Source organism: Sebastes fasciatus, chromosome 1 (assembly GCF_043250625.1).
Source record: "Sebastes fasciatus isolate fSebFas1 chromosome 1, fSebFas1.pri, whole genome shotgun sequence".
Classification (NCBI taxonomy): domain Eukaryota; kingdom Metazoa; phylum Chordata; class Actinopteri; order Perciformes; family Sebastidae; genus Sebastes; species Sebastes fasciatus.
In genome coordinates this window covers 15,991,791-16,014,449 of record NC_133795.1, presented here as the reverse complement: position 1 = coordinate 16,014,449, position 22,659 = coordinate 15,991,791, and the positions used below count along the sequence as shown (strand labels likewise).

Here is a 22,659-nt window from a genome sequence, read left to right as displayed (position 1 = left end):
TTTTGTCTACCACTCAGAATTTGTTTCACAAGATTACATTCGAACACATCATGATAATGATATAATTTACTTTTGCCCAATACTCATTTTACTGAATAGAGCTTGAATGCATCACAATGGAACTCAATGGAACCTCAGTTAGCTATGTTATTTTGCCAAGCAGGACTGTGCTGCCCACAGCACAACTAGCTCTCGTCCTGTCGATTTCAACACAGATTTGTTGTTCACGATGTAGCACTATCAGTGTAAAAATAGGATGCGTCCCCTCAGGTTTATTACGCTGTGGAGCGTTTTTTCTTTCTCTCTCTGCAGAGGCTCCGGTCCCAAACAAACTGAAACATGATTCAGCGTGCGTATGACGTTACGTCATTGTGCATGCATAACTGTCGGAAAGCATCGACATGAGCAATCGATAGTCACGGAGGCGTGAGATGCATAGTAATTGGACAACTAGGAACTGGTTTGGGGAACCGATTCTTGTTTCCCTGGTAAACGGCCTGACGATTTTTATTTTTTTATTTATTTTTTTTAACGGGGGGGGGAGCTAATTTCAGACCATTGTCTAAGGTAACGTGCGATGTCGTCAACTTTAGTCTCACCGCAGATGAAGCAGGTCGTCTTCAGGACTTCTTCTTTCTTCTGTTTTTCACTCCTCAGGTCAGCGAAGGTGTCGATGATGACACCAAAGATGAGGTTGAGGACAATGATGATGACCATGAAGAAGAACAGCAGGTCGTATATCACTCTGGCTGCAAACAGGGGCTCCTGGGAAAGGAACAGGAAACAACAGTTACTTCTGTACAGGAAGCGCTCAGAGGTAGCGACTAGAAAATAACAGATCATAGTAATTATTAGGGCTGTCAATCGATTAAAATATTTAATCGCAATTAATCGCACATTTTTTTATCTGTTCAAAATGTTCCTTATGGGAGATTTGTCAAGTATTTAATACTCTTATCAACATGGGAGTGGGCTAATATGCTTGCTTTATGCAATATATATATACAGTATATATACAGCATTTATTATTGGAAATCAATTAACAACACAAAACGATGACAAATATTGTCCAGAAACCCTCACAGGTACTACATTTAGCATAAAAAATATGCTCCAATCATAACATGGCAAACTGCAGCCCAACAGGCAACAACAGCTGTCAGTGTGTCAGTGTGCTGACTTGACTATGACTTGCCCCAAACTGCATGTGATTATCATAAAGTGGGCATGTCTGTAAAGGGAAGACTCGTGGGTACCCATAGAACCCATTTTCATTCACATATCTTGAGGTCAGAGGTCAAAGGACCTCTTTAATAATGGTCATGGCAGTTTTTCCTCGTCAAAATTTAGCATAAGTTTGGAGCGTTATTTAACCTCTTTCGCGACAAGATAGTATAACATGGTTAAAATGATAACAAGAACAATGGATTTCTTAGGATTTCTAGTTTCTAGTAATTATTGTAGTTATTTCTAGTTATGATACCAGTATCTTTTAAAATTGAGTCTGCTAAAACCTAAAAATCGCAAGTTGCGCTAATGCGTTAAAGAAATTAGTGGCGCTAAAACGAATTTGCTTTAATGCTTTATTATCGTGTTAACTTTGACAGCCCTGGTTATTATTAACTTTATTTGGACAACAGAGTGCGATTGACAGTAAATTTAAGATGAAGTTGCACTTTATCGTGGGGGACTAATGTAGAACGATTGTCCCATTTAAGTGTATGACCCAAAGGGCAGGTCAACATATGTTGGGGATGATGTTATGAGTTTAAAATGAGGTTAACCTTCGTCATCATGGATGTTAATGGAAACACAAGACCACAGGTGAAACCTGCCAGATGCTACAGTAACAGAGACGGCAGAAAGCCGGTCAACCTGATGCAGCCTGTTTCTGTCTGTCTAGATAGGACACAGTTTAAAAAGGCCCTACAAGGAGAAATGTTCATTTTACATCATAGAGCTACAATGGACTTCAACGCCTCCATACTGTGCTGTAGGTTTCACGCACTCATGTTCCATTTTTAGTTAATCCTCTTTATAGTAATGGTCACCAGCCTATGCAGTTACACACAACGCATATTTAGGACAAGCTTGTTTTGAAGCCACAATGTTCTGAGCCACTTTGCCACCCATGTGATTATATGACTATATACATGTCGAAGACTTTTTGGCCTAGTTGGATTGTGTTGTGCATACGTGAGGCAGATCACATCCTCTTTTGACATCATTAGCGGTTGAGCCTGAATTCGTTGGAAATCTATCTTGAGGTTTTAATTCTCACACAAGGCGGAGGCAGTGCAGCTGTAAGGAAACATTGTGAAACCTCCATTGTTTGTTTAAAAACAAGTTCAGCACACGATGGGCTTGCAGCCAGCTCACATGACCCTCGTTGCAGCTGCGGGTGTTACACCCTCTCAGCCCATACACACACACACACAGTATTGGGAGGGGGGCCTAATCAGAGTTGCATGTACCTCTTTGGAAGGCTTGCGGAGAACATCCCCTACACCCCCTCCACTCCTCAAGCCGTGACTCAGCACAGTGACGATACACATAAGTAGAGAGTCGCACGTCCGCTCCATGTTGCTGTCCTCCTCACTGTCATTCCTTAAATCTGAGGAAGTAGAAAGAAAAGCTTTAATCTGCTCATTTAGAGGCTGTAAAAAGTACAATTTATTTATCTTTAGCAGGGGTGTAATTGTTTACAGACCATCGTAAACAATACTGCGGCACCAGAGAACGTCATTTACACTGTAATGCTTTATAAAATGGTATAACCCAATAATCAGGACCACTAGGACCTATATTTTTTAGTTTATGTAACATCAAAAGCATCAAACTGTGGCTCATAACAAGTATTAAACTAACTCATGTGACCCAAAGAGATAATGCAGGGACCTTTTACATGTAAAATACAATTTATACCCTGACATACTATATAAAGTACCACTTCAGAAACTGATCATATTGTTTAAGGAAAAGAAAAAGTGAGATACGATACAATATACTGCAATTTATTTTCATCATAAGGTGTAGAATAATTGTTCTGTATCATCATATAGGAAGAGATTGAGGTAGTATGGTTGTAACACTTTTTGTGTCACTTTTATTCAGATATTATGAGGATTAAATGGATTGCATATAAGACACACTAATTTGATGTTCCATTAAAACATCATAATCATCTCAAGCCACATTCATGATGCATTGAGTACATGGTGATTATATTGTGCTTTATAATGCCCATACACACTATTTACTCAAATGCTTTATGCTGAATTCACACCAGAGCAGTGGCGAAGTGCGTCCTGCGGTGAGATGTCATGCAATGTCTATGAAAAGCTGCGGCGGCTGCTACTTCCGAGCTCAGCGAGCTGCTGTTTCTGTGGCCAGCAAAAGTTAAACTTTTAGCGGTGAAGTGCGGCCAGGGACGACCCGCAGCCAATCAGTAAAAAGATCCTGTGACTCCTGTTTCATGTTGACCTATGTTACAAAGAATTTCTTCCCGCCTGAAACACAGGAACACACCTCCCGGCCTCAGAAAAATGTAGGCGAGCCGCACTTCGCCGCTGCCTAGTGTGAATTCGGCGTTATGATAAGAAACAATCCAAGCAGAGTATTAACTTGTTAGGAAATATTTTCTCTGATTATAAATATCTATAAGTAATGTATGATAGAGTAGGATTTGATAGCCTTTTAGTCACAGTGTAAATAAGGTATCAGCTGCTATTTAGATATCCTTGGTTTAGTTACAGAACTTGATATCTGTTGGGACCTTGTTTACATGTTTCGGTTCACGGCGTGAAGGCGGTGAGTCAAAGCAAAACGTGTTTTTGTTTAGATGGAATGTGACAACAGCGTTAGGTGAACTTGAGGTAGACAGAAAAACAAACATATCTGAAAGATTGATCAAATTTGATAAAGTTTGTAGGTCACTTTAGAATGATCTCTGACCCAGTGGACAGGAGAGAACAGATCATGATCCTCATAACTGTGTTTATTATTGGCCAAATCATTTTATAGTTTTTATATCTGGGCTGATGGCTGAGGGAATGAAACTGATGCTGTTCAGTTTCTACTGAATTAATTGAGTCACATGTTGATGTCACATGAGGGCCGGTGAGGTCACATGGGAATTGTTAAGGTCAGATGGCAGTTGATGGAGTCACATGAATGAAAGTGTGAATTAGTGCGTAACTGCGGAACACATGATTATTTCAAGTAGGCTCTACAATAAATGATTGCCAGTTCTCCACTTCTCTCAGGGCGCAAGTCATCGTCCGTTAAGCTAGTCCAATTCTGAGTCAAATTGATACTTTTGGTTCGTTTTCTATTTAGTCAGTGCACAAATTAAAGAAAATAAAAAAAATTAAGTTGCTGAGGGGCGTGTACGAAGGAGCGAAACTGATCCTTTTCATCTCTAGAGCCACTTCTATGCAGGGAATCGCAGACTTTGATATATTAATGTCAAACTTTTTTCACTTTGACTCGGCACTGATCTACTGTACGCACGAATCCCTTCTCCTCCAGTTTACTTCTCTTATCAAAGACTTTATAAATGCCACAATTTTTTGGACTATATTTAACATATTCTTTATGTTCTCTTAGGCCCAAATGTCAAGCAAACAGAAGTTCAGGTCAGTCCTCTCCCACACATGTTAACCTGTCGTTTACCTGTGTCCATCTCAACAAATGCCCGCACAGGCCGTCTGCGCTTTGGTTCGCTTGGAAACGGTCCGAGACCATCTCTCGCAAGCGGTCTTGGACCAGTTGTTTTGGTCTGTACCAGAGTACGATTACTGCGTTCACAACCACCCAAACCATAAACAACATATACATGAACCCATTCCCCTTTTCAAATAAACAATCAACTAGTCTAGAAACTTTGATCCAAAGCTTTTTTAAAACCTTAAAACTAAAATGACCCACATTATAAACAGAGCTTGTTGTTACCACTTAGATTTTGATTCATGACAAGAAATTCAAACAAGAACATAGAACATTCAGATGTTATTTATAGATTTTAATGATGGAAATATTTAGATTAAGTCACATTTCTCAAGCTAAACACATAGAAAACCCAGTGTTGCAGTATACATTACCTTCCTGTGGGGCTTCTGTGGTGCAGTTCTCATCAGTCCCTCCTTGACACATTCCTGCAGACAGAAACTCACTGGCCAGACTGGCTCCATTTTCTAGAAAGCAGGAAGGGACAGTGAATACTTTTATCTTGTCTTTTCAAAATAAAAAGAACTATAATCTGTAATCTTTAAGGCTGTTTGTAAAGATTATAAATGACAGGAGTCTGTCCTCACTCAGAGTCGTGTTGGGGATGCGATCCACCTCCAGGATGAAGTCGTCTTTGAAGAAAATGTAGCCAACGATGGAGAACAGGTAGACCAGGATGAGAGCCAGCACAGCGGTGAGCACGATGGAGCGGCCATTACGAGTCACACTCTTGATTACATTCAGCAAGGTCTCTTCTCTGTACACCAGGTCGAACAGCTACACAGGCAAAGCACACATTATGAAACAAAAGGCTAAACATGTGGCAATAGATTCACTGTCAAGTCTCTCAGAAGGCAAAATCAGAAATAGTAAACATGTAGTGCATTAATTGAGGTCACATACTGCCATCTTCTACATACAGTGAGACCAGTATTTGTTACAAGGAGAACGTGAGGTTACACAAGAATGCACAGGTGGCAAGAAACAAGTGTGTTGGATTAGATTTAGTTGCATCTTGTGGCTTTTATACTTTTTTCTCTTGAGTTCAACTTCAGTTTCCTCTGTGACATGAATTGCACAAGTTTTTTGCATCATGTTATTCAAGAAATATGGAAATATGTTGTGCTGCATCTGCAGAGGAGCTGTTTGGGCCTGTGTGAATGGAAAACATTTCCAAACACTGGCATATTCAGTTGGACACATTATAAAGTAGACCTGAGGCACTTAACAACCCAACAACAAGAAAAAAATAACAACAGAAACACCATTACAGCACCAAATAGGGAAAATTCTTGTTTGCAAGTGGGCTATGTCCTTGAATGCACCATGATGGAACGCTAAGGCTACATTCAGAAAGAGAAGTAATATGGTTTTACTCAAAACCTGCTGCTCTTCACCCCTTCTGAGTTGGTTTGTGTATGTGTGTAAAAACATGCATTCTTAGTACGTGTGTATTCACAGAGTGTGTGTGTTTCTCTTACCAGCAAACTGTAGAAAAAGACATGGACAAACACCCCCAGAGAGCAGATGATGAGGTAAAGGAGGTGGTAGAGGAACTCAAAGTCCAGCACCATGGCTTTGTAGCCCCTCGTGAAGGTCCCTCGGTTCCCCACGAAACTTATTAGGAAGATGATTTTATTGCACACCTGGAAGATAAATAAAAGTCAACTTCACTTACATAATAGTAATTACAATAAAGGATCATCAACCATTAATCATTTCAATATTGAAAAGTCAACATGGCCTTGGCTGAGGGCTCTGGGGCAGACACGGAAAACGTCGTAACATGACGGGTGTGGCCCTAAATGAAGCTAAATGAGGACACGTTGAGTGTGTTTACATGCACATAAGTAACCTGGTTATTGTTGGCTTTCTGTTGATTTCTTAAAACGTCATGTAAATGAGACACGAGGGAAAAAGGGGATTAACAGTAACCCGGTTATCACGGCTTTTGTAGATAAATGCCGGAGAAACCTGACTTCTTGGTCACGTATACGCTTAACCGGGTTTTTTGCAAGAGTACATGTGCATGATAAAGACTTGGGGAAGGGAGAGTATCACCGTGACAGCAGCGGGGAGGGACGAAAAGAAAGGTCATCAGCAGTGCATCCTTCTAATAATGAAGTCTGACTAAGACTTAAACTGACACTGCGAAGAAAAATTACAACACTTGGTTAAAAAATGTCAAAAACATAATCAGGGAGACATTTGACTACTGACCAGCTGCATGTAAACTAGACTTTAGAGTAACCAGGTTACGGCAGTCCATGGAAACGTGTACTCTGATCTCCTGCATTAACCTGATCTCTCTCAATAACCCGGTTTCTTGTGTACATGTAAACGTAGCGACTGAGGGGAGAGATGATAGAGTTGTGTGCAAGACTTTATTTTGTGTGTGTGTGTGTATGTGTTTAAGAGCACATCTAGGAAGTCTGTAGCAGGTGCAGGGGTGGTGGTGTCACACTCTCTAGGGTCCAGTGACGCACTTCACACCCCCATAGCGCAGCCAGGCGCTGCCAAGGACAACTGTAGGGCCAGGGGGCGACACCACAGGCAGACGGGGCACCGGCCTGCCAAGTGGGCACGAGTGAGAGTGAGACTTGAAATCAGAACTGGAACTAGTGCGGTGGGGGTTTCACAGTATGTGAAAGTACATAGAGCGGTGCGTGTGCATGGGAAAATAGAAATGATATGTTTTTTGCATTTCTCTGGGGAAAATGACCAACAAACCACACGAACACACACTCTCACACACAGAGGGGCAAGAAACGTTTAAAAGGGTTTCCCCAAAACAAAGGAAAAACATGTTACTTGCCTGTAGTGGCCATGCAGATAGTTTTGACTTCATTTGTCCAGATTTTTAGATATTCTATTATTTTACTCTACCCAAATACAATGGAGGTAAATAAATCTATTCAGAGGTGCTCACTCACTGTCAGCAGTTTTCATAGGGACTAGCTCCTCTGTAGGAAATTGTTCCAATAAAAACTGTCCATAACTTAGGTTTTGGAGCATCCAGGTACATTGTTTCTGGAAAAACACTAGGGCTGCAACTAACAATCATTTTCATTGTTGATTAATCTGCAGATTATTTTCTCGAAGAGAAAAATTTCTCAAACTGATTAATCAATTATCAAAATTGTTGGCGATTAATTTTTTATTTTTTTTTAAAGATTATTTTTTGGGCTTTTTTATGCTTTTATTGGTAGTGAGAGAGACAGTTATGTAAGGGGAAGAGAGAGAGGATGACATGCAGCAAAGCGCCACAGGTCGGATTCGAACCCACACTCGTTAATTGACAACTAATCGATTAATTGTTGCAGCTCTAAAAAAACACTTTAGATGCTTTGAGCACCACAAACAAAAATGTATGGCTGCAACATACAATTCTTATCATTGTCAATTAATGTATTGTTTTTCTCAATTACTTATTGAGTCCATGAAATGTCAAAAAATAGGAAGAACAGGCTCATCACAATTTCTCAGAGCCTACTGTGACATCTTCAAGTTGCTTGCACCAACAATCCAAAAAATATTTAGTTGACAATGATATAACAAAATAGAAACGCACCAAATCCTCACACTTCAAAATTTGACATTATCGCTTGAAAAATGACTTTTTTTTTCTTTGGAACGATTAAGCTACAAAATTCCATGGTATTGTGGTGGCAACGCAAGTTTCAGAGACAGTCATCTCAAAAGCTGGGCAATTAAAACCAAAACTAACTGCATGACTGGATACCACCGCTGCAGACTACTCACATTGAAGGCACCCAGGAGGAAGAGGGTGGGCTCCAGGCCAACAGAGAAGATGAGACGGAGGATGGTGATAATGACGAGGGCTCGGATGCCCAGCGGTTGGGGCATGATGATAACAATGGCCAATGTTGCCAAGACTCCCATCCACAGCAGCGCAGACAGGTGGGGATCCAGCATACCTGCGGAACATTAATGTACATATTAGTGCTCATTCAAGCTATAAAAGAAATGTGCAAAAAATGCTGTATTTGAACTCCCTGTTACATAGTGAATTTTCCATATTAATGCATCATGTTGCGAGGATGACAGCGCAGTTTGCAACTTAAACGCGGCCTTGTTCGGATCAGCAGATCTTTAACTGGCTTCTACTAAGTTCTCCCTCTCAGGCAGGCCTCGGGCCTTCATTAATAGACTGAACTCAAAGACAGCCAGTTACATAACACCCAAAAGTATATGACATACTTTTTTGTGTATGTGTCTGTGTGCTTTAAGCTTTCCTGAGAGCCTACCTGATGCTTCCCTTGATCCCGGGGTAAATCCAGGATTAGTGTCCTAGCCAGGGGTTTCATGTGGCAACATATCACTCAGGCTAAAACACTCGACCAAGTTTGATCAGCCTAAAAACAAGGCCACACCCAACCTGCTGCCTCTGTTACTGACCCCCCCTTTCTTTCTTAAAACACGGGGCTGACATGTGTGCAAATGTGTATATTTGTAAGCAACTGGTCACAGATCGACCTAAAAGGAAATATAGATGAATGTGTCGATGACATAAAGGTAGAAAAAGATCAAAAGAGAACGACAAAAAAAGGAAAATGGGGCAGAACTGCAAGGATTCAAATGAACACAGAGAGAAAGGGAGCTGTAGTGAATGAGAAAGCAGAAGGGGAGTACTGCGGGCAAGGCAGCCCTCCTTTCCTCCCCTACTTCCTCTCCTCCCACCTTGCCTCCCTCTGTCTCCTTCCCTTCCTCTAGATTTCTCTCCCTCCCAATCCCTGCGGAGATCACATGACAGGTGCCACTTACATAACAGCCATCTCTAAAAATACCTCGGCTGAAAGATTCATGAGGAGCGAGCAGGGAGCAGCTCAAGTGATGTGGCAGACTGAAACAGGCGCGCTTACGTGCGCTCACAATCTCTGTAGCTACCTTGCACTTTGGGTTTTTATGTGCAGGCGGAGGATTCTGCGCAAAAACATCTGTAAAATCAACAGTTGAGAAGGCGGCGAGAATGCACCGTCAGCGTGTGAGCATGTGTCGGGGTTGAGTGTGGGGTGCTAACCAAAGCTATTTGTCAAAAAAGCAGTCAGTCATGCATGCAGGCAGAACATACTGACCTAGATCTCCTGCTCCTACAACCCTCATTCTAAAGCCCCAAGCAAAGCAGGGAGGAGAGCAGAGCACTGTGAGTGTGTGTGAGAGAGAAGACCGAGGCCCCAAGCCATAAAAGTGCCTGTTAAAGCAGGCCAAAGGTATGCTGGAGTCTCACGTGATGAGACTCCAGCACAGAGAAAGAGTTCCAGTGAAGAGGAGTCAGACCTGACTCATGCTGAGCACTCAGTGATTTACAATAACTACAAACAAAAAGGAATTTTGGTTTCGTCACAAAGTTAAAACTAACTCTGTAAAAAGACATATGCGTACTTGTTCACTGGCACATTTTGAAATCTTTATTATTTTTTCGAGGGTGTAAAATAACTTATATGAAATGTGTGGAGAAATCGGTTGTCGAAATATAACAGCCACGACAGCGACACTGGTATTGTTTTCACCTTGTGAGTCTGTGTGTGTGTCATCATGGCAAAATATTGTGCTGGAGACACTGTAGTGAGAGAGGCAGAGGCAGTTTTGAGTACTTTGCCAGGTGTTTATATTTCTGTCTGTTTGTGGACAGATTTTTTCAATACGATAGCGACACAACTGTGTAAGATGCAGTCACGAAACTTTATAGATGTGTAGTTGAGATCAAAATGAAGGCTAGTTCCAAGATGGGCATAGTACGAGCAAGGGGGGCGAAGGGGCCCAACTTTATGCCCCTGTTCTGATTTAGTGTCATGAAACTTTACAGGTGTGTAATTGAGATCAAAATGAAGGCAGAGTTTGAGTTTGAAATTTTCGTAGTGGCCAAACGGTGGAATTACAACTTCCTTGTCCGTCACGTGATACCATTGGGCCCAAAAAGACTTTTTCCCATAGACTTATATTGGAGGAGGTAAATCAACTTTCCAGTATGAACACTTGATTAGCTCTTATTTAAATCATTAGGTCCTAAAAGTTGTAAAATGCACTCATAGCAGAATCCAGAGTTATTTTCCTTCCTCAGTTCATGTGAATGAGACCCAGACTGTGGGCTGGGAGGCAGAGTTAAAGGAAACGCTACTGCGCCTGCTCTATGGGCCCAACGGATGCGGAAGATCGCCGGATGATCCGGGTACTTTATCTCTCGGCAGTCGAGCCATTTTGGCCTCATGCGCCACTGAGCAACTCTCATAGGAATGAATGGGAGCTCGCCTCCAACTCTGTATCCGGTTCTCATTATACATCCATGGCAAGGGCGCCGGAAGTAGGGGGGGTAGTGAGTGGGGAAGGGGCCATTAGCCCGCCCACTTAACACCATTGGTCTGATTTTGGCGTTGCAGCTGGTGTGATCCCATCGCAAGCTGATCTCTAGTATTATTTGATATTCTTTTATTTGAATTATTCTCATATTCTTTGTTCATTTTTTTATATATGTAAAGATAAATTGCAATTCAAATTTGCAAACTTTGTTATTTTGATCACAACACATTAATCTTTATATGAATCCCAGTAGCCTGGAACACATTCAGATGAAACCACTGACGGGATAGACAAATATCACAAGGAGGATTTGGCAGCTGAATAGTTTGCTTTGTTTGAAGTATAAAACATGATGTATGACTTTTCTTGATCACCTGATATGTCGTGCAGGACTTTGTTCTACCTGAGCCAATGTAAGCTTTGTTTATGGGACTTTAAATGACACAGGGCGCTCCTGTGTTGATTGTGAGTACTGAAAGTCAAATATGAGCTCAGGCTTTGATACCATGGGTTGAGTTGAGGTGAGTCTGTGTGTGTTGTGTGTGTGTGTGTGTGTGTGTGTGTGTGTGTCTTAAACAAAGGTAGAGGGCTTCTCAGGTCCTGCTCCTAATCCTGGTCATCTTATTAGAAGTGAGCTGATTAAAACATTGTTTTGAAAGGAGATCAGTGGGTCGATGCTGGGACTGGACTCAGAGTCTATCTCTGTGGGAGGCTGCACCATGTGACATGCCTGTCCAGATAGCTTCTTACATCAGGGTGTGATGCAAATGTTAAAGAGAAGGTTGAAAATCCCAAATGGAGAACTGGCTACAAGCTAAAATGGGTTACATAATATGGCACTTCTTCTTAATCTCTGCATGTATATTGAGGCTTCATTGTTTGCTGTTGAAATTAATGCTACAAATTCAATATAGCACATCGTTGTAGGAGATCCCCTCTATCTGTTCGTTTCACATGTTTTCAATGAACCATGTTAACGCAGGCTGTAAAATATAATAGTCTGTTTATAGCAGAAAGAAAAACATATCAGCAAGCCCCTGTTCTTCCTGTTTTACATTGTTGAGCGCATAACCTTTGTTTGACCCTGGTTTCAAGAGAAGTCTGAATGCAAGAACAATGCAATACATTGCCTCTTAGATGATGCATCAATACAACATCAACATGCATGAGAGAATTCACGACAGAAACAGTAAATGTTTCTTATGCATGAAAGAGAACCAACACTAAGACGATATCTACTTCACAGTAAAAAGCATACAAATTATTAGATTGAGCTACTGAAAACGTGAAGTGAGATCTAACAGTAATATTAGTTTCAGGATGTGAGCAGGGTCAGGGCTCAGTTTTAAAAAGCCTGTTCTCACACTTGGGTGTCTTCTGATATGCGACTGACCTGCATGTACCCCCTCCAGTGGGTAGAAGAAGCAGACCAGCAGGTTCATGAGCACAGCCAGGTTGAAGGACACGTTGCTCCACACTGACATGTTTCTGGAGCACCAGTACAGCACTGGTTGGGCTGAAGAGGACAGAGACACAGTGAGACATTAGACATATTTTTTTTTTCAAATTTGACATCACATACAATGTGATTTAGGAAGATTCTGTCTATATAATGAAAGAAAAATTGTGAAAATAGTTAGCAAATTCCGATATCCCAAGGTGATCAAATTGCTTGTTTTGTCCGACCAACAGTTCATAACACACAGAAAAGCAGCAAATCCACACATTTAAGAAGCTACGACCAATATTTGGGACTTTTGATAAATAATGATGAAAAAAATAATGACTTAAACCATAAATAGATGATCAAAAATTTAATTGACTAATTGTTTCAGCACTAAATTAATCACATTATCACGTGGGAACAAGCTGTAGGTTGAATTTGAGAGTAAGAACTTCATAAAGAAAATAAAGTTATATAAAGTAATGTGAGGACAGTGTTGTACTTTGACAAATATGACAGTAAATCGTAGACATAACTTTAAACAACCAACATCGTTAATGTATTGAAATGTTTATACTGAAAAAGTTTAAAAAGGTCAAAATGAAGAAAACAAATCTAAAACATGCCACTTTGATCTTTGACACACATCCTGAAAGAAGAATTATGAAAATAGTTTGTAAATTCAGAGATCCCAGGGTCATCAGATTGCTTGTTTTGTTCGACCAACAGTCCAAAAGCCAATGATTTTCAATAAAGGTGATATAAAACACAGAAAATCCTCACATTTTTGAAGCTCGGACCAGTACTTGGGACTTAAACCATAAATGGATGATCAAAAATGTAATGGAATAATCGTTCAGCAATAAATTGATCATCACATACCAAATGTGTGAACAAGCTGTAGGGAGAATTTGAGAGGAAGGATTTGTGAGAATTGAGCATGAAACAACATTTTAATAGATTATTCTCTGTCCTCTGTTGTTAGTGGAAAAGAGAAACAGATGCAGGGACTTTTTTCTCTGTCCATCCCCTCTTCTAAGTGAGAGACAAAATATGGCTCTGTGTGGGCATGCAGTCTTGTACGTGGATTAGAAATGTGACTGAGTGTGGGTGCGGGTCTCTCTGTGTGTGTGTATGTTTGTGTGAGTGTGCGCCATCACGCTCTCAGTTGTGATTCATAAGGTTACTGTACAAATGTTTCACGGCTCAAAGAATGTGGAAAGCCCCTGTCTGCTTTTAGACAGTGGAAACATGCACACACATAACACGAGCACACACAGGATGACATTGTTAGCCCTGCTGTCGAGTTGGGGATACGCATGCATTTTCCATACCCGCTTATCCTGTTCAGGCTGGCAGGGATTTGAGGTCTATCCCAGCATGCATTAGGCAAGAGGCGGGGTACACCCTGGACATGTCGCCAGTCTGTCACTGGGACACGTAGTCACACAATCACACCTATGGTTAATTTGGAGTTTCACGATTTACCTGTAACCTGCATGTCTTTGGACTGTGGCAGGAAACACACACACACGGGCAAAACATGTAAACTCCGCACAGAAAAAGGCCGACAGGTTCGGAGCTGAGAGGCAACAGTGAGCAAATCATTGAGCCACCATGCCGCAACCAAGGAGAGATGGCTTAAAGCAAACCAAACCTGAAATCATGAGTAATCAATCATACAACCTCATCTCTGGCATTGTCGTTACCTACTCTCATTGTTTTTACTTATCTGCTACTATCGTATTGTGTTGTATTGTGATGTACTGTAGTGCTTGCTGACGCATTGTATTGACAATATTTCCAATTTGTAATAACCTGCCCAGGGACTACAGATGAAAATGAGCTCTTTAGTTAACTCTGGCACATTTATATTGAGGTAGAACCTGAAATGTTGATTAATGTGCACTGTCCCTGGTAAATAATTAAATACATTTAAAAATAAGTAGCATTAAGTCAATTTCTGGGGGAAAAAAGGCAGCGAAGTTGTGCACAATATCTGTTCAGCATCAGACGAGTCTTGAAATAAACTAAAATAAATAAAGTTTCCTATTAAGATAATTGTCAATTGTATCTCTTGTCTGAAGCATTATAGTGTTGAAAACAATAACACAACTGATCAGCCAATAAACAGATAATTAAATCAGCAACACTTTCGATAATGGACCAATTGTTTGAATAATTTATCAAGCAAAAATGTATTTGCTTCCACCTTCTAAAATGTGAGGATCTGCTGGTTTTAACAGTTTTACATAGTTCTAAATTTAATATTATTGGGTTCGGTTTTGTTGGTCAAACTGAAGGGGAAATCTGAAGATGTCACACTGGATTTTTGTGATGGGTTTCTGATCACTATTATCTGATATACATATATGAACATTATTTATTTATTCATGTGTATCCCATATATCAGGGGGGAGCATTGGAGCGTTATTGCACTTCTCAACGAATCCTGTGTTTCTACCTACAGAAGAAGAGTTTATTCAGACAAATTCAAGTACAAAGGTGGTTCAGTATCATCTGACACAACTGACCACTAAATGCACCACACATGCTGCATCTTAAACCCCCCACCTCTGAGTTTCTTCTGCCAGTTCATCTCGTTGAAGAGGTCCTCCGCTCGCAGGAAGAAGTCGTTGATCTTGCTGCCCTGCTCGTCTCTCTCCGTGGTGTAGTAGACTCGCAGCTTTGACTCGGAGGTCAGGAACTCACAGATGTTGGGCACGGGGAACACGATCTCCTCCATGGTGCGGTCCTGGCGCACAATCTGAACACAGAGATACACCGTCACCGTTGGCCTCTGTACGTCCACGTTCATTGTATATTTGCAGAGAAACGGTCACAAAATATACATTTAGTTTTTGTGAAATTCTACTAAAGAGGGCTTCAACTCGTGACAAAGGTTGTGTGTTATGACCTCTATCTGAGCAGTGTGGTTGGCGTAGAACTCCAAGGCCTCGTCTCCCTCTCCATTGGTCCCTCCTGGCTTTAACATCATGCACAGCTCCTTATTATGACGCGCCAACTGTACGGAGGACACAGCCAAGAAGAGAGCTTCAATATTGTGTGTCATGCTATGCCTTTCAGCGTGTGATTTAAAAAAAAAAAAACATGTTGCAGAGATGAACAGCAGACCTGGTGAGCTAAAATGTAGATGTTGTGTCCAACGTTTCGGGGGGAAGCGGCATCGTGTTCCTCTTCTTCCCCGTTATCCTCCTCCTCCTTTGTGTCCTCAAACTCTACCTCTCCCTGCAGATAGGCCTTCTTTATCACCTCCACCTGCACAGAAACACACACAACTCCTGCTCTGTGATACCAAACAGCCAAGGCAATAGCTCAGTTTTGAGATGTGAAAAGCAACTGAGAAAAAAACAAAAAACACATCTCCTCACCAGCTCTTTAGGCCTCATGTTGTACAGGATCCTCTCTGCGTTCTCACTGTCGTGGCGGCTCTCCATGATGGCGAGCAGCAGCTTGGATGCATTGTTCTGAGAGTGAAGAAAAGAGAGAAAGCAGGCAAAGTGAGATCCAAGATAAGAACTTTAAGCTCAACATCCAAGGAAAACAGACAGAAATCCTGGTGGGCTAGGAAAATGCACTCTGCAGCTGTTTGTCTTGGCAGGCGAGCACAAAAGCTAGTTGAGCTCAGAGGAATGAATGTCCACCTCTTATACTTGTAGCGTGTTAGTGATATTCCATCCTGCTGTGAAAGGAAACTACTGCACAGTCTTTTTTTTCTGCATTTTTGGCCCAAGATCCAAACCCAGAGTTAAACCATTCCCCTGTTTCAAACAAAGATATAGATCCTTCCTTCCTCCACTTCACTTAAAACCAACTCACCTTGAGCTCCAACACCAGGTCCATCCGCTTTTTCCCAAGTGGGTTGATGTCATTAAGGATCAGGGCGATTATGATATCAATTCCATTGGACTCATGTGTGGCAATGCAATTCTGGAGGAAATAAAAAAAATACATATTTGTGAAAAAGCTAGATAGTGCCTTGTCCAGACTCAGATCTCCCCTCTGGCGTAGTCTCTCTATGTACCTGGTTTTCATGGCAGGGGCCTTGGCAGTACTCTGTGAGACTCTCCAGAGTTTGGTTGATGAGGGCAACGTTCTTCTCGTTGATGTACAGTCCCAGTAGGCCGAGACCTCCTGTGGTGCTGCCGCAGATACAGTCCAAGAACTGCAGAGTCTCGCACACGAGGTTGTAGTTGTTCTTGTTGTTTTGACAGCGAAGGAAGTTCTGAGGAGATAAAAGTTGAGGTTTGTGTGACAGTTTGTGATAGGTCTGCATAGACTGCACTGGGTGCAAACCAATAATAAACCAATCAAAACTAATAGAAAAACAAAACAGTTAATAGTTTAGCTACAAACGAAAATTCTGCAAATGAACAACTCACTCCTCTGTCAGTCAGAGCTCAGTGGAAGTTTTAACAAGACTAAAGACAGAGCGAGTTAGAGCGAGAGCACCCATACATGCCACTGTGCCAGCAGTCATTGGCCACAAATCTTATCCTTTGCAAACTGGTGTGCTGTAAATCTTTCCAGTAGGCACACAACTTTTTACATTCTAAACAAAGCAATGTGGGTGCTGAAAAATGAGAAGAGATAATGAGGTCCCACTTTTAGACCCACACTAGTACTATTTCTGCAAAATACAAAAGAGGCTAAATTACGACGAAGTATTAGGGAGTACTGAAAAAAATCAGAGATTTCGAGAATAATGTCATAATATTACGAAAAAAAAGTCGTAACTTTATGAGGAAAAAGTTGTAATATATCGAGAATAAAGTCCTAACTTTACGAGAAAAAGAAAGTAATTTCCTCTTTCACAAAAGATGCAATTTCCCCCAGGTCCGTGTGGTTCTTTCTTCACAATAAACGCAGTTTCTTGCACAATTTTTTCAAGGTCCTGATACTTATGATAATGTGGTGCTGATGTGCAAGAATTTTGTTATTTGCGAAAATAACAAAATATAATATATATATACGGTATACATATAAAATAATAACTTTATTCTCATAATAGTATGACCTTTTTTCTCGTAAACCTATGACTTTATTCTCGAAATCTCAGATCTATTTATTTTTCCTCAATGTGGCCCTATTACTCCGTCGTACTAAATTGCTCTGTCTTCATAAAAACTTAAGTAAAGATCTCAGTTACACAGGGGCGGCAGTTAATGAATAATTAATTTTTAGGTGAACCACTTCTTTCAGAGAAGTCCAATTCTGAATGGAAGTCATTGAGAGGATTGTTATTTCAATATTTACTGCCATTACATTAACGTTGTCAATAAGATATTCATCTTCCTTTTTTTTTTTTCTTTTTTTTTTTTAAAAGAGCTCAAGAGCCCAAGAGTTGAACCACAAATGACCATTTGAGTCAGGACATACTGTTTAATACAAAAGGAAATCATATTTTAAGAAATTAAAAGCACAATTATTTTAAAAATAGGGTCAACGATATTGGAAAGCTAGCATAATTTGAAAGTAGCATCGCCTCAGGTGTCTAAACCCACCCCCTCCCCTCGGGGCTCCTTCCAAGGCAACGCCCCCCACACACATGCACGAGCACCGCCGCATCGTAACTTCACACACATAGAGTGGAGAGAGGACCTCAACTCAACAACGCTACCTCATAACAAGTAACCGCGGCAGCGTTACTTTTGGCTGAGTTTTCGCTTCCATTCTCCAGTAAACGTGCGACGGCGACACACTTTGAGTTCAGGCTGGTGCACGCCAAGAGTAGAGGACACGCAGGGAGGCATCTGATTGATTCTTTCCAAGCGGACCGTGAGGCAGTGATTGGTAGACATTTTTACAGGATTACAGCAGCTACAGATGACGGCTCTTTTCCGGTCCTTTTTCAGAGCTCATAAGTAATGGATCGCTGTCGGGGTGTAAAGACCATTTCTACCAATATAACAAATAGTGTTTACTGGATAACATCGTCAACCCTGCCTTTAATTATCAAGTACTGTAAGACATCTGTAGGCATCACTCTTTGGTTTGCATAATGCTCTAAACCTAATAAGGTCTGGAATTGACAGTAAGACAACGAAGTTAAGTAAGAGAAAGCCGCCCTTTCCAGGTTCAGTGAAAGAGAGTGAGAGGCTCTGTGAATACAAGAACTCAATAAATGAAGTCTACAGTTTTCCTTTCATATGTCTTTAAATAAAGATGTGCCAGAGAAGCCATCTCCATAGCCTAAAGAAGTCAGGCTTGGCCTCTCATACAAATGACAATGATGCTTAAAGCTACTACGAAGAACTTTCATTTTGTGTTGATTTTGGCGGTGCCTGTGGACAAAAGCGGTAGTGTTTCTGAGCACCAGAGTCCCTTTAAGAAAAACTCATATTAATGCAGCAGGGTCCGAGTCTGCCCCGCTCAGTCCTAGTTCTGGTTCTCCCATGCCTCCCTTCCCTCCAGGGGGCCCAGCAATACGGCCTGGGCCTCCAGCAGCGTGGTGACTTCTGGGGGCGGCGCTCTTCACCTCCCGCCGGAGCTCCGACTGCAGGTTGAAGGCGGCAGCGAAGCCAAAGGCCCCGCTGGAGTTTCTGGTGAACCTGCGTGCCGTAAATTGGTTTTGTCTGATTTCGCAGTGAATTAGACCCAAACAGGTGAATAACTATATAAAAATAGCCAATATTCCCGCTAATGGTCTTGTTTACTTATATAGGTCATATAGAGGGACCAGTATTAAATTGAGACTGTTTCATAACAAGTTGAAAGGTCCTTGTAATAACTTTAAGGGATTTAGAGTTGGTGATAAAACCATGAAACCTGTGTTTAAAAGCTGCAGCGAAGCTGCAAAGTCATGCATGGATAAGATTTCACAACCATGGTTTAGAGGAAGGAAGGTACTGTAGTGTGATCCAATCTAATGGATATCTGTAAAACTATCAGAGTCTGAAGATCAGTGTGTCCCACCTGTAGGTCACGGTTGTGATTCTCACAGAGCAGCTGGAGGAAGCGAAGGATGGGCTGCATGATAACGATTACAAAACTCATTTCGCCTTCGTCCTGGTTCTTGTCCCCAGTGCTGGGCTGGCCGTCGGCCGCGTTGAAGTGGTCCTCAGGGTCTGCTTCACGCCGGTAAGAGTTAAAGGCCTTCTTGGTGGCAGACGAGGCCTCTAACAGCTGCTCTCTCACATCCTCTGTCATGACCACCGCCGAGTCTCTGGCTAAACAAAGACAGACACCAAACAGGGACTAAGGATGCAGTGAAAACCCACATAAGTCCTCTTTCTACTCTGGATTTGCAAACAAATTTGAATTATCTAGGAATTTGTAGCTCATCTCAGCATCCTCTGTTGGCAACAACCTGACATCAATTCATACTTCAGATCATAAGACGTGACCTCTGACCTTTTTTGCGAACAGGAACGTCTTTGTCCTGGCTTTCATCATCTCTCTTCCTGTTTCCCAGGTCGCTGGTATTTACTGTCACCGTGGCTTTGATCTCCAGCTGGGCCTGCTTCATACGGTCGTAGAAGACCCGGAAGAACTTTTCTGATTTCTTATCGTCTGTCAGACGGCAAAAGAACGAACGCTGTATACAAGGGACAAGAACAGAAAAAAAGGGATTAGGGATCTTGTGGTCTGCAAAATGCAATTTTTATAATTGATTAATTTTGTCAATGGTTCATCAAGCAAAAACACAAGTAACTCTGGTTCCACATTTGTTGCTTTTCTCTATTTTATACCATTTCAGCCTGTTGGTTGGACAAGACAAGTCATTTTAAGATGTTACCTTGGAATGTCTGGGAAACTATAATGAACAGTTTTCACTATTTTCTGACATTTAATAGACAAAACAATGGAAAACAGATTAATCGATAATTAAAATAGTCATTAGTTTCAGCCCCTAAATAAAAACACCACATGCATTTCATAGTCAACACTTTATTTTCCCCTCCAAGTTTGTATTGTGCAACTGAAGTTGACGGAGGTCAAAACCAGGGAACATGAAGGTGGAACAAGGAACATAAATTTAAAGATCTGTTTGTTTTAAATGATTTGTCTGTCTGTGCACACATCACATTTCTACCAATAAATCATCACTCAATATGAGGAAAACGGTCTTCACCAAACATTATGTAACTATAGTGAAGCAAGTCTGAATTTACAGCGATGGGAGGGTTTAAACGCTGCAGTTATTGCCGGGGAACGCGGTCGTGCAAAATTGGAACACATTGGAGCCTGCGAGCGCAATGCAAACACCGTGTCCCAACCCACAGGGCTGTTATTTAGATTATGTAAGAGCTGTTATCTGCTGCAGCCTATGGAAAGGCTTCGACCAGCAGAAGCAGCCTCGCCACACTAACGGGGTGAAAAATGACACGAGAGGGAGAAGCCTGGCCTCCTTACACAGATAGAGACACAGAGATGGTGGGAAGCGGGAAGAAAAACAGCTAGAGGCTAAAGACAGACACCAAAGATGGAATAAGGGAGTAAAAAAAGAGAAAGGGGAAACGAGAGCAAGAGATAGTTCGGGAATGTTATCAGACAGTATCTAGGCCGGCTCTCAAAGTTGTTACATAACCATCTGTCTTTCCAGGTTAGATGCAAAACTGGGCTACTGGAGGAAACAAATAAATGAAAGTCACAAGGAAAATATTAAGCGAAACGGACAAAAACAGGCCTCACTTCTCCTACTTCCAGGACACTGTGAGGGTGTTTGTACTAAAAGGGTTTATATGCATTGAAATTTAATGTTAAAGACAAATCTTTACACTCAAAACTGAAATCGGCCAATTAAGCAGCCAAACAAGAGAGTTCATGCAGCTTATTAACAGAACGCAGAGCAGGAGCTAACACGGTTTTGCAGCCGGAGTTTCTTCCAAAGAAACAATGACATAACTGTGTGCTTGTGCTCCGAGGCAGATTCCAGAGCCTTACTGTGCCCCACCCCGGCCCTCCACCACTGAGCAGCAGCCCTCCTGCACGTACACACTCTGCCAACACTCAGGGACGAGGAGATAGCAGCGTGAGGAGGGGGAAGGGAGGGGGAGGTCTGCCGAGCAAGGCCATCGCGCAATAAACAACTTGATGACAGAGTGGAGAGAGCAGAGACGAGGATTAGCTGCACCGCTGGCAACCCACTCACAGCCTCACAGCTCCCAGCATGCCTGAGGAGGGAGGTGATGGTCATTCCTGTCTGTCTCTGCTCTGCTTACATAACAGTGTCCTCCAACAGGCAGCTAAAAACAGGGGGGGGGGAATGAGGCCCAGGGTCATGTTAACACACATCGATTGGACAAGAGCAAACAGAGAGAGGAGCCCCCACGCCCCCGTCCTCACCCTTCACCATTACATAACTCGCACAGACAAACACACACACTTGTACAGTACAAGCACACACAGGCTGGAGAGCGCATACGCTAATAACGCCCACTGACTTTTACACTCACAAAACTCGGTCAGCTGTCTCCGGCATAGGCACATGCCAATTTCTGAGAGGACACACCCACATATCACACATACAGTATTACATCTCCCTTAAACTCTGCCAGCTTCGTTCTTATGTAATCACGTTCATTTTCCACCGCCTCGCATTTTATTAATGTCGCAGTCCTCATATCTGGGATATCCCAGGTTAGAGATTCAGTCTCAGTGTGCAGTCGAGCTGACAGAGCAAGGTTGGCAGGACTAGCACCATGTCAGCAGGGGCATTTCATCTCATAGCTGAGCTATTATGTTTTGCTGCGGTAGAGGTGAGTTGGTTTGATTGATGGTGGCTGGAAGGTGAACGTATTGATCATGAAGGAGTTATTAATTATTGTGTCAAGCGATGAAAGTCTTCACCTGCAGCAGCAGGCTAGAAGAGTCATTTTTTAAACAGCCTGTTTCTAAGAACTGGGCTGAGTTTAGTGGATCGAGTGAGTCACTGAAACAAACACAAAGCCTTGTACATAAAGTTGGAACACCGCAGTGAAGAAAACATTTTATTTGATGGTTTCTTTAGAATTGCATGTGAGGCTGCCTCTTGCAATGAGTCAGAAGCGAAAACCTAAAGTTTCATGTCTAACCGCATTGTTGCCTCTGTAGTGTTTTGATGCTGGTCCTCACACGCCCGGCGACAAAATCTGTGCCGCCGTATCAAAGACAGCATCTGTGTTTTAATATCACTAGAAAAGCAGCGAGAGTACGAGAGTGGCGTG

General features: G+C 41.9%; 1 protein-coding gene across 6 annotated transcripts in view; it reads right to left on the bottom strand.

The window, feature by feature from the left end:
* The window catches only part of LOC141766300 (inositol 1,4,5-trisphosphate-gated calcium channel ITPR1), an 85,728-nt gene that overhangs the window by 6,438 nt on the left and 56,631 nt on the right, over positions 1-22,659 (bottom strand). For all 6 annotated transcript variants that reach the window (XM_074633009.1, XM_074633018.1, XM_074633033.1 and 3 more), the window contains 15 exons: positions 19,865-20,048; positions 19,427-19,680; positions 16,536-16,736; positions 16,331-16,441; positions 15,883-15,978; positions 15,626-15,769; positions 15,408-15,515; positions 15,065-15,257; positions 12,440-12,562; positions 8,491-8,666; positions 6,210-6,374; positions 5,316-5,505; positions 5,103-5,195; positions 2,475-2,614; positions 600-765 (listed from right to left, as the gene is read on the bottom strand). In XM_074633009.1, the coding sequence (XP_074489110.1) occupies positions 600-765; positions 2,475-2,614; positions 5,103-5,195; positions 5,316-5,505; positions 6,210-6,374; positions 8,491-8,666; positions 12,440-12,562; positions 15,065-15,257; positions 15,408-15,515; positions 15,626-15,769; positions 15,883-15,978; positions 16,331-16,441; positions 16,536-16,736; positions 19,427-19,680; positions 19,865-20,048 (2,344 nt within the window). The remainder of the gene's footprint in view (positions 1-599; positions 766-2,474; positions 2,615-5,102; positions 5,196-5,315; positions 5,506-6,209; positions 6,375-8,490; positions 8,667-12,439; positions 12,563-15,064; positions 15,258-15,407; positions 15,516-15,625; positions 15,770-15,882; positions 15,979-16,330; positions 16,442-16,535; positions 16,737-19,426; positions 19,681-19,864; positions 20,049-22,659) is intronic.